The 15,166-nt window shown below is 46.2% G+C and overlaps 1 protein-coding gene across 1 annotated transcript; it reads left to right on the top strand.

Moving 5' to 3' along the window:
* The first annotated feature begins 6,491 nt into the window (after nucleotides 1–6,491).
* CHCHD1 (coiled-coil-helix-coiled-coil-helix domain containing 1) lies at nucleotides 6,492–8,223 on the top strand. Its single transcript, XM_049789247.1, has 3 exons — nucleotides 6,492–6,625; nucleotides 6,731–6,849; nucleotides 8,090–8,223. Exons 1-3 carry the CDS (start codon nucleotides 6,502–6,504, stop codon nucleotides 8,198–8,200), a joined length of 354 nt encoding a protein of 117 aa, XP_049645204.1. The 5' UTR covers nucleotides 6,492–6,501; the 3' UTR covers nucleotides 8,201–8,223.
* The last annotated feature ends 6,943 nt before the right edge of the window (nucleotides 8,224–15,166 follow it).

Raw genomic sequence — 15,166 nt, 5'->3', positions numbered from 1 at the left:
CCCCTGGCTTTGGAGACCGTATGGGACACCGGGGAATTGAACCACGGTCTGCTCGAGGGTAGCGCATTCGAGGCAGATGCCTTACGTCCGGAGTCACTGGTCGGGCCCCCATAAACTCTAAAACTCTTATCATGAATACAAATTCTGTTACTATGTCTTATAAACTTTATCTTATGATATGTAAAGGGTTCAACCTGAGCTGGAGAGATAGCACAGCGGTAGGGCATTTGCCTTGCACATAGCTGATCTAGGACAGATGATGGTTAGAATCCCAGCATCTCACATGGTCCCCTGTGCCTGCCAGGAGCGATTTCTGAGCAAAGAGCCAGGAGTAACCCCTGAGCGCCGCCAGGTGGACCCAAAAACCAAAAAATAAATAAAAATAAAGGTTTTAGCCTCTGCTAACAAAGCTTCTCTGTCTTCAAGGATTAAAAGAAGGCATCATTCCATATGTGGTTTAGCTGGCAGATGTCTGAAGCAGCCATGTGGGTTTTTATTATATATATATATATATATATATATTTTTTTTTTTTTTTTTTTTTTTTTTTTTTTGCAGCATGTGGTTTAAGGTGCTCACCCAATAGAGTTTTTACACAACTGCTTATTTCTCTAGCTGTTTCATCCTTGTCCTAAAGGTCAGCAGAACAGACCTCATGGCTACAGTTGAGATCAGATGAGCTCAGTTTAGAATTTTAACATTTCCAGTCTCTTCAAACTTATTATTTGGTATCCTGATTGCTTTTCTTCATTACCTGTCATAATAATTATGTTGGGGCTAGAGATATAATGCAGTGAGTTCGGTGCTTGCCTTGCTTGTGGACAACCCATGTTCAATCTCTAACACCTCGTTTTGACCCCATATGGGGATAGTACCTTATCTGCTATACTATTCGTCCAAGCCCTATAGTTATATTTATCTATTTTTTTTTTTTTTTGGTTTTGGGCCACACCCGGTGGTGCTCAGGGGTTACCCCTTCCTGTCTGCTCAGAAATAGCTCCTGGCAGGCACGGGGGACCATATGGGACGCCGGGATTTGAACCAACCACCTTAGATCCTGGATCGGCTGCTTGCAAGGCAAACGCCGCTGTGCTATCTCTCCGGCCCCATATTTATCTAAATTTTTTATATTGTTTACTTGCCTTTTAAGTCAGACTTTTAATTTTTTGGGAGGGGGCCACACCCAGACCATATGGGATGCCAGGGGATTGAATCTTGGTCCATCTTAGGCTAGTGCATGCAAGGCAGATGCCTTTACAGCTTGTGCCATCACTCCGGCTTCCAGACTTAATTTTATGTATCTTTTTCTATTTTGTTTTATTTATTTATTTTTTGGTCACACCCAGCAGCGCTCAGGGGTTACTCCTGGCTCTACACTCAGAAATCACTCCTGCAAGCTCGGGGACCATATGGGATGCCAGGATTCGAACCACCGTCCTTCTGCATGCAAGGCAAATGCTCTACCTTCATGCTATCTCTCCGGCCCCATCATTTTATATATTTTAATGTCATTGTCATATCCATTCTCTCCTGCATTAAATTTGTTGTAGATTTGGCAGATTTTCTTTAATTAGGGCAATCCCCTGTGAGGTTCAGGATTATTCCCGTCTTTGTGCTCAGAGAAAGTTCCTGGTGGTGCTTGAGGATTGAGGTGAGGGGCTGATGGGACTGGAGATTGAATCTGAGCCTTTGGAATGCAGAGCACTCTCAGCCCATTGAGCTACCCCTGGCCCTTAGCTACTTCTTATTTAGGGCATATTTATGATTTTTTTCCCATCACATTCTAGCCACCAAACTTTTCTCCTTATGTACTATGTCCATTTAATGAAATGTCCTGTTCTATTGTAGGTTGAAGATGGAAACTATGGAAATCATGGTAGAAAAATAAATCTTATGATGTTATGTGCCAGACATTAGCACAGTGGTTAAGGCTCTGGCTTTGGTATGTGGCTGACCCTGGTTTGAACCCTGAGATCCCATATGCTCCCCTGAGCCCCAGTAAAAGTAGTCCCTGAGTACAGAGTCAGGAATAACCCTTAAACACAGCTGAGTGTAGCTCAGAAACCAGGGAGGCAGGAGGAGAGATCACAATATATGATTTTGAAATATTAAAATAGGGCAATGTGAATCAAAGCATAGTTTGTTTTTATGTGTGGCTCAGGATTGAACCCAAAGCACAGTACAAGTGCTCTACTGCTCAACTGCTTCCATTATAGATTTTAATAGAACTTGCTTCTTTTATTATATGCCTAATAAACTCTTCCCTATTTTTATTTTATTTTTCATTTTGGTTTTTGGGTCACTCCTGGTAGTGTGTGGATTATTTCTGGCTCTATGCTCAGAAATCACTCCTGTCAGGCTTAGAGAATGATATGGGATGCCAGGAATCGAACACAGGTACATCCTGAGTTGGCTGTGTGCAAGCCCCATAAATAAATGGTCTAGTGCTGTGCTATCACTCTAGCCTTCCTATTTTTTTAATCCCCTCTATTTTTTTGGGGGGAGGGCACACCTGGCTGTGCTCAGGGGTTACTTCTGGCAGTCTGCTCAGAAATAGCTCCTGGCAGGCACAGGGGACCATATGGGACACCGGGATTCGAACCAACCACCTTTGGTCCTGGATTGGCTGCTTGCAAGGCAAACGCCTCTGTGCTATCTCTCCGGGCCCAATTTTTTAATTAAACATTCTTTTTTTTGGGGGGGGGGCAACTCCTGCAGTACTCAGGGGCTCTTCTTAGCCCCCACAATGTTTTATGGGACTCTCTGATGCTGGAATCCAACTTAGGCCTCCTGCATACAAACATATACTTAGTCTGTCCTATGTTAGCCTCATGCAAGGCCTTACCACTGTGCTATGACTTCAGCCCCATGACTAGTCCTTTTTTATGTTCATATGCTAAAAAAGTTTTAGCATTAGTTTTCTTTTTCTTTTTTTTTGGTTTTTGGGCCACACCCGGCAGTGCTCAGGGGTGACTCCTGGCTGTCTGCTCAGAAATAGCTCCTGGCAGGCACGGGGGACCATATGGGACACCGGGATTCGAACCAACCACCTTTGGTCCTGGATTGGCTGCTTGCAAGGCAAATGCCTCTGTGCTATCTCTCCGGGCCCAATTTTTTAATTAAACATTCTTTTTTTTTTTGAGGGGGGGGCAACTCCTGCAGTACTCAGGGGCTCTTCTTAGCCCCCACAATGTTTTATGGGACTCTCTGATGCTGGAATCCAACTTAGGCCACCTGCATACAAACATATACTTAGTCTGTCCTATGTTAGCCTCATGCAAGGCCTTACCACTGTGCTATGACTCCAGCCCCATGACTAGTCCTTTTTTATGTTCATATGCTAAAAAAGTTTTAGCATTAGTTTTTTTTTTCTTTTTTTTTGGTTTTTGGGCCACACCCGGCAGTGCTCAGGGGTGACTCCTGGCTGTCTGCTCAGAAATAGCTCCTGGCAGGCACAGGGGACCATATGGGACACCGGGATTCGAACCAACCACCTCTGGTCCTGGATCGGCTGCTTGCAAGGCAAACGCCACTGTGCTATCTCTCCGGGCCCTTATTTTTCTGAGTCATGAGAACTATGGTGGAAAAATATAATTTAACCAAGCCCCTAAACTCAGGGATCAAAGGATCAAGGTGAGAGATTTAAGCTATTTTAAGTTATTACTACATAAAATGCTGTGCTAGGGGCCAGACTTTGGCTCAGTGGTAGAACTTGTATTTTTCATGTATGAGACCCTGGCTTTGGTCCCAAACACTAAACCAAAAACCCAGCAACAACAAACCTAAGTCTCTATGAATCATATTTGGGGACAGTAACCAGAACATTCCATAAGTTACTCCTGAGGTCCCAGTCAGGTCCCCACCACCACTGAGTGACCCCCAAAACAAACCTCCGACACAAAAAGTCAATCAACAAGATTCTGAGCTCTAAACTTGCAATCTATTTCAGATATTTCTGGCTTTTAGTGTCAAAAACATTACACATATGCAAAACTGATGTCATGTGGACAATAAAAAAATTGTGTCAAAGGTTCTTAAAGGTTATTACAAAAAGGTTATTGAAGTGTGGAATTATCTCTTTTCTAATTATTATTTTTGTTTTGATTTGTTTTGTTTTTGGGTCACACCCAGCAGTGCTCAGGGGTTACTCCTGGCTCTATGCTCAGAAATCAATCACCCCTGGCAGGCTCTGGGGACCATATGGGATGCCAGGATTCAAACCATAGACCTTCTGCATGAAAGGCAAGCACCTTATCTCCATGCTATCTCTCCAGCCCCTTTCCTAATTACTTCTTCTTTTTTTTCTCCTCATTACTTCTTTTTTGTTTGTTGGTTTGTTTTGGGCCACACCCAGCGGTGCTCAGGGGTTACTCCTGGCTGTCTGCTCAGAAATAGCTCCTGGCAGGCACGGGGGACCATATGGGACACCGGGATTTGAACCAGCCACCTTTGATCCTGGATTGGCTGCTTGCAAGGCAAACACGCTGTACTATCTCTCTGGGCCCTCTTCATTACTTCTAATACCAATTCCGACTGCATTTTTGGAGAGCCTCAAGGGTCATTCCTGGTGATGTTAGGAGCATATGCTATGCCAAGGGTTGAGCTGGTATTGGCCATGTGCAAAGCAAGCACCAAATCTTCAAACTCTGGTTTGAAACTTTGGCATTTCTTTTTTCTTTTTTTTTTGGGGGGGGGGGGCACACCCAGTGGCACTTGGATTTCTCCTAGCTCTGTGCTCAGAAATCACTTCTGGCAGGCTCGGGGGACCATATAAGATGATGGGGATCCAAACCGGCCATCCTGGGTTGGCCGTGGGCAAGGCAAATGCCCTACTGCTGTACTATCGCTCTGGCCCAATTTTGGTATTTCTTTAGTACCTCCAACAAACTGAGCTAGTTATGAATAATTATGGGTGGAGATTCATGCCTTCCCTGTAGTCAATACTTCCCAGACATCCTCCTTTATTTCTATCACCATAGAATTCATAGACAAGCCTGGTAAAATAATGTGCTAAAAAAGGAAAGCAGAGGGCCCGGAGAGATAGCACAGCGGTGTTTGCCTTGCAAGCAGCCGATCCAGGACCTAAGGAGGTTGGTTTGAATCCCGGTGTCCCATATGGTCCCCCGTGCCTGCCAGGAGCTATTTCTGAGCAGACAGCCAGGAGTGACTCCTGAGCACTGCCGGGTGTGGCCCAAAAAAACAAAAAAAAAAAAAAAAAAAAAAAAGGAAAGCAGAGGGCTGGAGAGATAGCACAGTGGTAGGGCTTTTGCCTTGCACACAGCCAGTTCAGGATGGATGGTGGTTCAAATCCAGGCATCCCATATGGTCCCCCGACCCTGCCGGGAGCAATTTCTGAGCCCAGAACCAGGAGTAACCCCTGAGCGCTACTGGGTGTGACCCAAAAACCAATATATATATATATATATATAAATACATATATTTATATATATACATATATATACATATATATTATATATATCCAAAAGAAACATATTTATATTAATTTTAATAATAAAGCTGAAAGTGTGTCAAAATATTTATTCAGGGGCCAGAGTGATAGCACAGTGTACTTGCCTTTCACACTGCTGACCTACTTACATGCCAGGTCCCCTGAGCCCACCAGGAGTGACTCCTGAATGCAGAGCCAGGAGTAACTCTGAGCACTGCCAGGTGTGACCCGCCCCCCAAAATAACTTAAAAAAAAAAACCCACATTAATTCATTTAAATAATATCTATTCATCTAAGTATTCACTTGATTAGATCATTTGTGTAATATTCTGAGCAAGAGAAGGTCCCATGGTATTTACATTTAAAAGGTTTTGTTTTGTTTTGTTTTTGGTGGGGAGGGAAAGGGGATGTTGGGCTACCCCAGAGGTGCTTGGGGTCTACTCTTGGTGGGACCCAGGTCATAGTGCCATAAAGCGGTAACCAGGATCCAGCTGGGGTGGCTGCATGCGGGTGACTCAACTGCTCCTTAGGGGTTAATCCTGGCTCTGTGCTCAGAAATCGCTCCTGGCAGGCTTGGGATGCTGAGGGATCAAACCCAGGTCGGCTGCGTGCAAGGCAAATGCCCTACATGCTGTGCATGGCTCAGGCCCCATGTTTCAAATGTTTGTTTGAAACAATAATCATTTTATTTTATCATAATTATTATTTGAAACAATAATCAAATAGAAGAATCGGTCAGGCAGAGATGTGGGGTGTCAGATTTCCAAAGGGTGATAAATTATTTTGGCACATTAAATATCAACAATCAAATAAGGATGTCCTCCCAGGTCATCTTCTGGACAGCTGGAGTCAGTCCAGGCACTGGCAGCCGCCCTGCTGGATCCCTGGTCCCCGGATCCCCAAAGAGTTCCACAAAGTCCTAGGAGCCTAAACTGCACCCAGAGGCCGCAGCCGGGTCCAAAGCCCGTCTCGCCGGCCCCGCCCACGCGGAGCTCACCGGGGTCACGTCGGGTCACGCACGGCGCCGCACAGCCTGCCGGGAGCTCGGGGCGCCATGGCGGCGCCCAGTCTGCGGGGTCGTCTGGCGCGGCTCGGAACCTCGCGCAAGCCGGTGCTGAAGCCCAACAAGCCTCTGATTCTAGCTGACCGCGTCGGAGAACGGCGCCGGGAGCGGGGAGGTGAGTACTCGACTCGGAGTTTGGGGGAGACTGGGGAGTGGCTGGGCCACACGTCTCCCCGCTCCACCCGCCGAGCTGTGCAGACGTCTCCTGCTCTCTTTGCAGAGGCGACCTGCATCACGGAGATGTCGGTGATGATGGCTTGCTGGAAGCAGAATGAATTCCGCGACGACGCGTGCAGAAACGAGATCCAGAACTTCTTCGATTGTGCATCGAAGGCCGAGGTGACAGGCTCCTGGAGAGAATGGGGAGGGCGGGGGGTTAAGAGGTGCAAATCGGGCCGGAGAGATAGCACAGCGGTGTTTGCCTTGCAAGCAGCCGATCCAGGACCAAAGGTGGTTGATTCGAATCCCGGTGTCCCATATGGTCCCCTGTGCCTGCCAGGATCTATTTCTGAGCAGATAGCCAGGAGTAACCTCTGAGCACCGCTGGATGTGGCCCCAAAACAAAACAAAACAAAAGAGGTGCAAATCATGCTTCTTGAAGCCTCTTGCTAGAAGGACGAGGAGACCCTGAAAGATATTTCACTCATGCTTTGAAGACAGTTTGACAGTTTGCTCTTTTTCTTTTCTGTTTTTGGGTCACACCGGCGGTGCTCGGGGTTTATGCCGACAATTTGCTCTTGAGTGACATATTATTACTGCTCTGAGCCACAGAATTAATCAGATGTAAATGAGGTAAATAGTAACACACACCTAGACTCTTATAAGAGTTTGCGACTGTCAGGTTAAAGAATGTATGGAAAACCTCTTTGTAAAACTTAAATTGCTGCTTATTGGGGCCTGAGAGAGCACAGCGATAGGGCGTTTGCTTTGCACGCAGCCAATTCGGGAAGGAAGATGGTGGTTTGAATCCTGGCATCCCATTATGGTCCCCCGAGCTTGCCTGGAGCGATTTCTTAGCCCAGAGCCAGAAGTAACCCCTGAGTGCCACTGTGTGTCACCCAAAAACAAACCAACCAACAAACAAAAAACTTGAATAGCTGCGTAGACATCTGGAATAGAACTAAAGGTAAATAGTATTGGTTGTGGGGGCCCAAAGCAATAGCACAATGGGTAGGCTGTTTTTCTTCCATGTTGCCAACCATCTCTGAGCCTCTCAGAAGTGATTTCTGAGGGGCCAGCAAGGTGGCGCTAGAGGTAAGGTGTCTGCCTTGCTAGCGCTAGCCAAGGAAGGACTGCCATTCGATCCTCCTGCGTCCCATATGGTCCCCCCAAGCCAGGGGCAGTTTCTGAGCCCTTAGCCAGGAGTAACGCCTGAGCATCAAACTGGTGTGGCCCGAAAAACCAAAAAGAAAAAAGAAAAAAAAAGGAAAAAAAGAAGTGATTTCTGAGCCAGGAGTAAATTCTGAGTACAGCCGGGTGTGGCTCCAAGACAAAAAAAAAGTAGTTTACTGTGGTTGAGGAGTATTGTGAGATGAAGGAGAAATTTCGAGTGGTCATTCTTGTTTTGTTTTGTTTTCAGGCTGCCCGAAAGATGAGATCAACCCAGGATACTTCAGAGTCTGGGAATTTACCCCCAAAGAAAATGAATGTGTTGTTACAGAGGTTTCCTAACAAGCCTCATGTTTGCTGAAAACAAAGTTATTTTGAGAATGATGTAGTTATTACTATTTTTTTTTAGGGGGGTTTGGGCCACACCCAGCGGCGCTCATGGGTTACCCCTGACAGGTTCAGGGCAGGGGACCATATGGGATGCTGGGAATCAAACTCAGGTCTGTCCTGGGTCAGCTGCGTGCAAGGCAAATGCCCTTCTACTGTGTTACCACTCTGGCCCCCAGAGTTATCTTTTTTTTTTGGTTTTTGGGTCACACCCGGCAGTGCTCAGGGGACTCTACACTCAGAAATCACTCCTGGCAGGCTCGGGGGACCATATGGGATGCCGAGATTCGAACCATGTCCTTCTGCATGCAAGGCAAATGCCCTACCTCCACACTATCTTTCTAGCCCCAGAGTTATCTTTTGAGACATTTGCACAACCCTTTTATTTTTGAAAGGTAAAAAGAGCAAGACTTTTTTTTTTTTAATTCTCTGGAATAATCTGGAAGTTAATAAATTTCTTGAATAAAATCCTATTTTAAAAAAAATGTTGTCTTTTATTGCAGATTGGGAACTCTCCTATCTTTGTTTTTGGGACCACACTCAACAGTGTTCAGGGCTTTTTCCTGGCTCTGTCCTTAGCAGTCACTTCTATTGGATCTTTGGGGACCATAGCTGGTGATCAAATCTTGGTAGGTGCATGCAATGCTAGGTAGCGCTTTCTTTATCTGCTGGACTGTAGTTTTTTTGGGGGGTTGGATTCACACCTGGCAGTGCTCAGGGATTACTACTGGCTCTGCGCTAAGAAATCGCTCCTGGGGGCTGGAGTGGTGGCCTAGGCAGTAGGGCATTTGCCTTGCTACGCACTAACTTAGGATGGACTGTGGTTCAATTACCTGGCGTCCCATATGGTCCCCCAAGCCAGGGGCGATTTCTGAGTGCATAGCCAAGAGTAACCCCTGAGCATCACCGGGTGTAGCCCAAAAACCAAAAAAAAAAAAAAAGAAAGAAAGAAAGAAATCGCTCTTGGCAGGCTCAGGGGACCATATGGAATGCTAGGGATTGAATTTGGGTTGGCTTTGTACAAGGCAAATAAATGTTCTACCCTCTGTGCTATCACTCTGGCCCCTGCTGGACTCTCTGGCCCTCCTCCATCCATTCTTGAATCTATATTCTCTAGACTCTAGACTCAGAATGATCTATATTTCCTGATTTTCCCCCCAAAAAAGACAAAACTTACAGGAGTCAGAGCCTTATTAGTACAGTGGGTAGGGTGCATGCTTGGTGCATGGGTTTGATCCAGGTCGCCAGAGTGGTCCTCTGAGCCTACCAACAGTGATCTCTGAGCAAAGAGCTAGTTATAAGTGCTGAACAAATCCCCAAAACTCGCAACTCTTTCAATCATTTATATTTTAATTTTCTAGCTTTTGGGAGCACTAGGGATATGCAGTCTCCTATAAGCAGTGGGTTTTATTTTTTAAAACCACTGTATTTAGTAATATATTTTGTGGATAGATCCTGAAAGGTGCTACATAAATAATCAGAAGCTCAGTTAGACCCAGAGGAATTACATACTTTATTTGATCCACACAAAAATTGTAGGTCAAAGATATACCTATCTCTAAGCATGCTTTGCATGATTAGGTCCTAGCACTCTTTCTCCTTGGAATTTTTTAAAATAGAAACAGAAAGGCCTGGAGAGATAACAGCGGTAGGGCGTTTGCTTTGCACGCAGCAGACCCAGTATGAACGGTGGTTCTAATCCCAGCATCCCATATGGTCCCGAGCCTCCCAGGAGCAATTTCTGAGTGCAGATCCAGGAGTGCTGCTGGGTATGGCCCAAAAATATATGAAACAATAAAACAAAAATAGAACCAGGAAAAGTCTTAAGATATGTTTTTTGTTTTATTTTGTTTGGGTTTTTGAGTCATACCCGGCAGTGCTCAGGGGTTCCTGGCTCTATGCTCAGAAATCACTCCTGGCAGGCTCGGGGACCATATGGGATGCTGGGATTTGAACCACTGACCTTCTGCATGCAAGACAAAAGCCTTACCTCCATGCTATCTCTCCGGCCCCTAAAAAATATATCTTAATGGGCCGGAGAGATAGCATAGTGGTGTTTGCCTTGCAAGCAGCCAATCCAGGACCTAAGGTAGTTGGTTCAAATCCCGGTGTCCCATATGGTCCCCCGTGCCTGCCAGGAACTATTTCTGAGCAGATAGCCAGGAGTAACGCCGAGTGTGGCCCAAAAACCAAAAAAAAAAAGGGATATATTTTTAATCTATATTTTTCTTAAATTGCAATTAAGGGCTAGGGATGTAGCTCAGCAATAGAGCAGTTGCCTTGCACTTCCAAAAAATAATTGTATACATATATGTACACATCTACATACACAATAAAAATATCTAGTAACCGTAGTTTTTTTTTTTTGGTTTTGGTTTTTGGGTCACACCCGGCAGTGCCCAGGGGTTACTCCTTGCTCTGTGCTTGGAAATTGCTCCTGGCAGGCTTGGGGGACCATATGGGATGCCGGGATTTGAACCACTGTCCTTCTGCATGTAAGGCAAACGCCTTACCTCCAAGCTATCTCTCCAGCCCTTTTTTTTGTTTTTGTTTTGTTTTTTGGGAAACACCTGGTGACACCCAAGGGATTACCCCTGGCTATGGGCTACAACCGTGGTCCTAGTGTGCAAGGCAGACACCTTATGTCCTGTGCCACCCCTGCGGCCCCTAACCTTAGTTTCTTATTTCCACTAGGTAATAATCAGCAGATCTGATTGTTTTCTTCAGGAACTTATCCACTGATCTCTAGGTAGTGAAACATTTAATTGATAGTTATTGCTCTCATAAAGCTGTTCATCTCTGGGTTAGAGGCATAAAAGTCGTGTTCTTGGGTTGGAGAGAGTTGGGGAGTGGAGTGAAAGTGGCAGGTGAGGCGACCAGCATTTCCTCATATGCACCATATGGTCCCTCAAGCAATGGCAGGGTTGGCCCACAGAGCCTCTCTAGGTGGGGCCCCATACTCATACAAAACCCACTTGGTTCACTTTTGTGAACCCTGAGACTAGAAACAAATGTATTTCATTTTCTGTACTCTGTCCTTTTAAGCACAACTGTATTGATTGGATGGATACCTTGTAACAGATTCTTTCAATTCTTTCATTGTGTCCCCTTTTCGGCTTAGAAAGTTTTACTTGATTCCAGTGATGTAGAATTAGCACAGAAGTGAAACATTTACTGATAACTCATAAATCAAAAACAAAATTACTGCAACCTCCAGAGTTTAAGGTCTTAAAGATCCAGTGGCTCTATTAAAAGATAAAAAGAATCTTGCCTCCATATGCCTCTTGCGCCTTCTCCCATAACATCTCTTCCCTTCCCTTTTTTTGGGGGGGGGCAGGGAGCGAAGATTTGTTTGAGCCACAACTGTTAGTGCTCAGGGTTTTACCCTGGCTCTGCTCAGGGATCACTTTTAGTGATCTCAGGGGACCAGATGGGGTGCTGGGAATCAAACCTAGGTGCACTCGCCTGCATGGCAAGGGCCATCCGCTGTGCTTTCACTCTGGCCCCTCTTCCATCGTGTTCATATCCCTGGTCAATTTCCTACTTAAGCAACTCGAACCTTTCATGAAAAGACTCAGTTTTTATGGACTTTGGACCATTCTTACAAATTCTTAATCTAGTGGCAATAAATATTCTGGAAGAAAATATGGAAAAGTTGGGGCTGGAGAGATAGCATGGAGGTAAGGCATTTGCCTTGCATGCAGAAGGACGTTGGTTCGAATCCCGGCATCCCATGTAGTCCCCCTGTGCCTCCAGGGGTGATTTTGAGCATAGAGCCAGGATTAACCCCAGAGCGCTGCCGGTTGTGACCCAAAATTCAAAAAAAAAAAAAAAAAGGAAAAGTTAAAGGGAAATAATTAGATCTATAATCACAAGTGAAGTTTAGCATTTATTTATTTTATTTATTTTTTGGGGTCACACCCAGCAGCATCAGGGGCTACTCCTGACTGTGCTTAGAAGTCACTCTTGGCAGGCACGGGGGACCATATGGGATGCTGGGATTAGAACCACCGTCCTGCAGGCAAGGCAAACACCCTACCTCCATGCTATCTCTCCAGCTCCGAGGTTTAGCATTTCCAAAGGGTATAGCAAAGTTTTCCAAATTGAACTGGACTGTCGAGAGAATACAGGGGGTTGAAGCACTGGTTTTGCACTTGGCAACTCTCAGTGTCAGCATGGCAGCCCATGTGGTAGTCCTGCCAGGACTGATCCCTGAGCAATCAGGAGTTAAGCCCTGAGAACTATTGAGTGTGACCCCAAACCCAGACCCCTCCCCCAAAGGAAAAAAATCTGAGCTCAGGCTGGAGCTCAGTGGGTAGGTCATTTGCTTTGCTTGCAGCTGACCTAGGTTCCATCCTCGGCATCACATATAGTCCCAGAGACTGCCAGGAGAAATATCTGAACGCAGCACCAGGAGTAATTTCTGAGCACCACTGAGTGTGGCCCAAATACCAAAACAAACAAACAAAACAAACAAAATTTAAAAATTTGAGCTCAGGGAGGCCAGAGAGATAGCATGGAGGCAAGGCGTTTGCCTTGCATGCAGAAGGTCGGTGGTTCAAATCCCAGCATCCCATATAGTCGCTCAGCCTACCAGGAGGGATTTCTGAGCGTAGAGCCAGGAATAAAGCCCTGAGTGCTGCCAGATGTGACCCAAAAACCAAAAAAAAGGGGGGGGGCGGTGAGGTAGCGCTAGAGGTAAGGTGTCTGCCTTGCAAGCGCTAGCCAAGGAAGGACCATGGTTTGATCCCCTGGTGTCCTATATGGTCCCTCCAAGCCAGGGGCAATTTCTGAGCGCTTAGCCAGGAGTAACCCCCCAGCATCAAACGGGTGTGGCCCAGAAAAAAAAAAAGATTATTCTGGGGCCAGAGAGATAGCATGGAGGTAGTGTTTTTCTTGCAGAAGGACGGTGGTTCGAGTCCCAGCATCCCATATGATCCTCTGAGCCTGCCAGGAACGATTTCTAGAGTGTAGAGCCAGGACTAACCCCTGAGCGCTGCTGGGTGTGACTCCAAAACAAACAAACAAACAAAAACAAAAAAAAATCTGAGCTCAGGGATTACTAGCTAATTCATGCTCGGGACCCAGGAAGTTGAGCTGAGCATTGATTCTGATGGGCTGAAGACCCATCCGGAGAGGGGGCATGTGAGGCCATTGAATAATAAATCAGACAGCTGAGTTCACCCTTTCTCCCATTTAACGTTTTTTTTTTTTTGGTTTTTGGGCCACACCCAGTAACGCTCCTGGCTATGTGCTCAGAAGTTGCTCCTGGCTTGGGGGACCATATGGGACACCGGGGGATCGAACCGAGGTCCGTCCAAGGTTAGCGCAGGCAAGGCAGGCACCTTACCTTTAGCGCCACCGCCCGGCCCCCCATTTAACGTTTTAAAGCAGATAGTCCAGGGGTTAAGGCATGAACCATACTGTCAGCCCCAGTTTGAGTCCAGGCATCAGCTAGTCCCCTCCTTTGAATGTGCTGGATGTGGCCTGAAAACAACTAGAATTTGAGCATTTCAGTTAGGAACTGCAGGGAACAATCCGTGAGATCATTAGTCATTCCTATAAGAAGTCATGCACTTTCACTTGCTATGCTATTAGAACTGCAATGTAATCAGTACTGTTTCACAGTGACAGTATTTATACATTTGCTGCTGGATCTTATATAATATTTAGAAAATTTCCAACTAGCAGGTCAGAGGGCTAGTACAAAGGTTAAGACATTAGTCTAATATGTTAGTTGCATCTGTGTTCTTGAATCAAATTCCACCTCCCTCAGCACTAACACTGCCAGTGTGGCCCCTGATCACCTCCAGGTGTGGCCCAAGAACAAAAGGGCAGCTGGTGCCAGAGAAGGGGCTGAGACGCTTCCCACACCTGAAGGTTCCAAAACCTACAAATTTGGTTAATATTTTGAAACAAAACATTGTATTTAACGAAATTGTTTCTTTCAGTGTTTTGGTTTTGGGTCACACTCGGGGGTGCTTAGGGGTTACTCCTGGCTCTGTGTTCAGAAATTGTTCCTGGCAGGTACTGGGACCATATGGGATGCCAGGATTCGAACCACTGTCCTGATTCAGCTGCGTGTTAGGCAAACGCCCTACCGCTATGCCATCTCTCTGGTCCCTGTTTCAATTTTTTGGGTCACGTGCAGATGTGTGTATGTGGGTGGGTAGAACAGATGGGTGGGGAGCACAGATGCTCAGGGGTTACTTTTGGTGTTGCTTGGGGGAATCACATGAAATGCTGGGGATTAAACCTGGGTCCTATGCGTGCAAGGCAAGTGCCCTCCCAGCTGTGGTCTCGCATTATCACCCTTTGTATTTTATTTTTAGGAGGGGTGCGGGGGTCTCTGTGTGTGGGCGTTGTTGGGTTCCACTCAGAGGTGCTCAGGGATTACTCCTTGAAATTCTCCGGTCTGCTGTACATCAACTTCTTTTGTATTCAACCCTCTTTTGTAATTTTTTTTGTTTTGGTTTGGTTTGGGGGCCACACCCCGCATTGCTTAGGGGTTACTCATAGCTCTGAGCTCAGAATGACTCTGGCCAGGCTCGGGGAGGAGGAGGTAGAGGGGATGTGGGGTATGAGGTAAAGAGGGTAGAGGGCGTCAGCAAAAAAGGCAAAAATGCCTTCCCAACTGTTCTACTCCGCCCCCCTTTGTAATTCTTGTTTTGCACATTTATAAACAATAGACGTTCCCTGGGATCCTCAAGGGTCACGAAAGCGCAAAAAAATAAAAGCGAACACCCGCTAGACTGGGTGGGAAGGCTCCTCTCCGCTGACAATCAGTGCAACCATTTCCTGAAATCAAACAAACGCCTTAGCCTGGTGCTTCCCCAATTAGAGCGCTTAAAAAAAGAGTCTCCTGGAATGCAGACTCGAGGACTACAATTCCCAGAAAGCACCGCGGCCGCAGGGCCTATCCGGGTGGGAGGGGCAGGCA

Source organism: Suncus etruscus, chromosome 15 (assembly GCF_024139225.1).
Source record: "Suncus etruscus isolate mSunEtr1 chromosome 15, mSunEtr1.pri.cur, whole genome shotgun sequence".
Classification (NCBI taxonomy): Eukaryota; Metazoa; Chordata; class Mammalia; order Eulipotyphla; family Soricidae; genus Suncus; species Suncus etruscus.
The sequence above is the reverse complement of the archived record's forward strand: the minus strand, read 5'-3'. Positions and strand labels throughout refer to the sequence as shown.

Coding starts and splice junctions, on each gene's coding strand:
- CHCHD1 (XM_049789247.1), top strand. CDS start 6,502: ATGGCGGCGCCCAGTCTGCGGGGTCGTCTGGCGCGGCTCGGAACCTCG. Junction 6,626..6,730: donor ACGGCGCCGGGAGCGGGGAG/GTGAGTACTCGA, acceptor CTCTCTTTGCAG/AGGCGACCTGCATCACGGAG. Junction 6,850..8,089: donor ATTGTGCATCGAAGGCCGAG/GTGACAGGCTCC, acceptor TTTTGTTTTCAG/GCTGCCCGAAAGATGAGATC.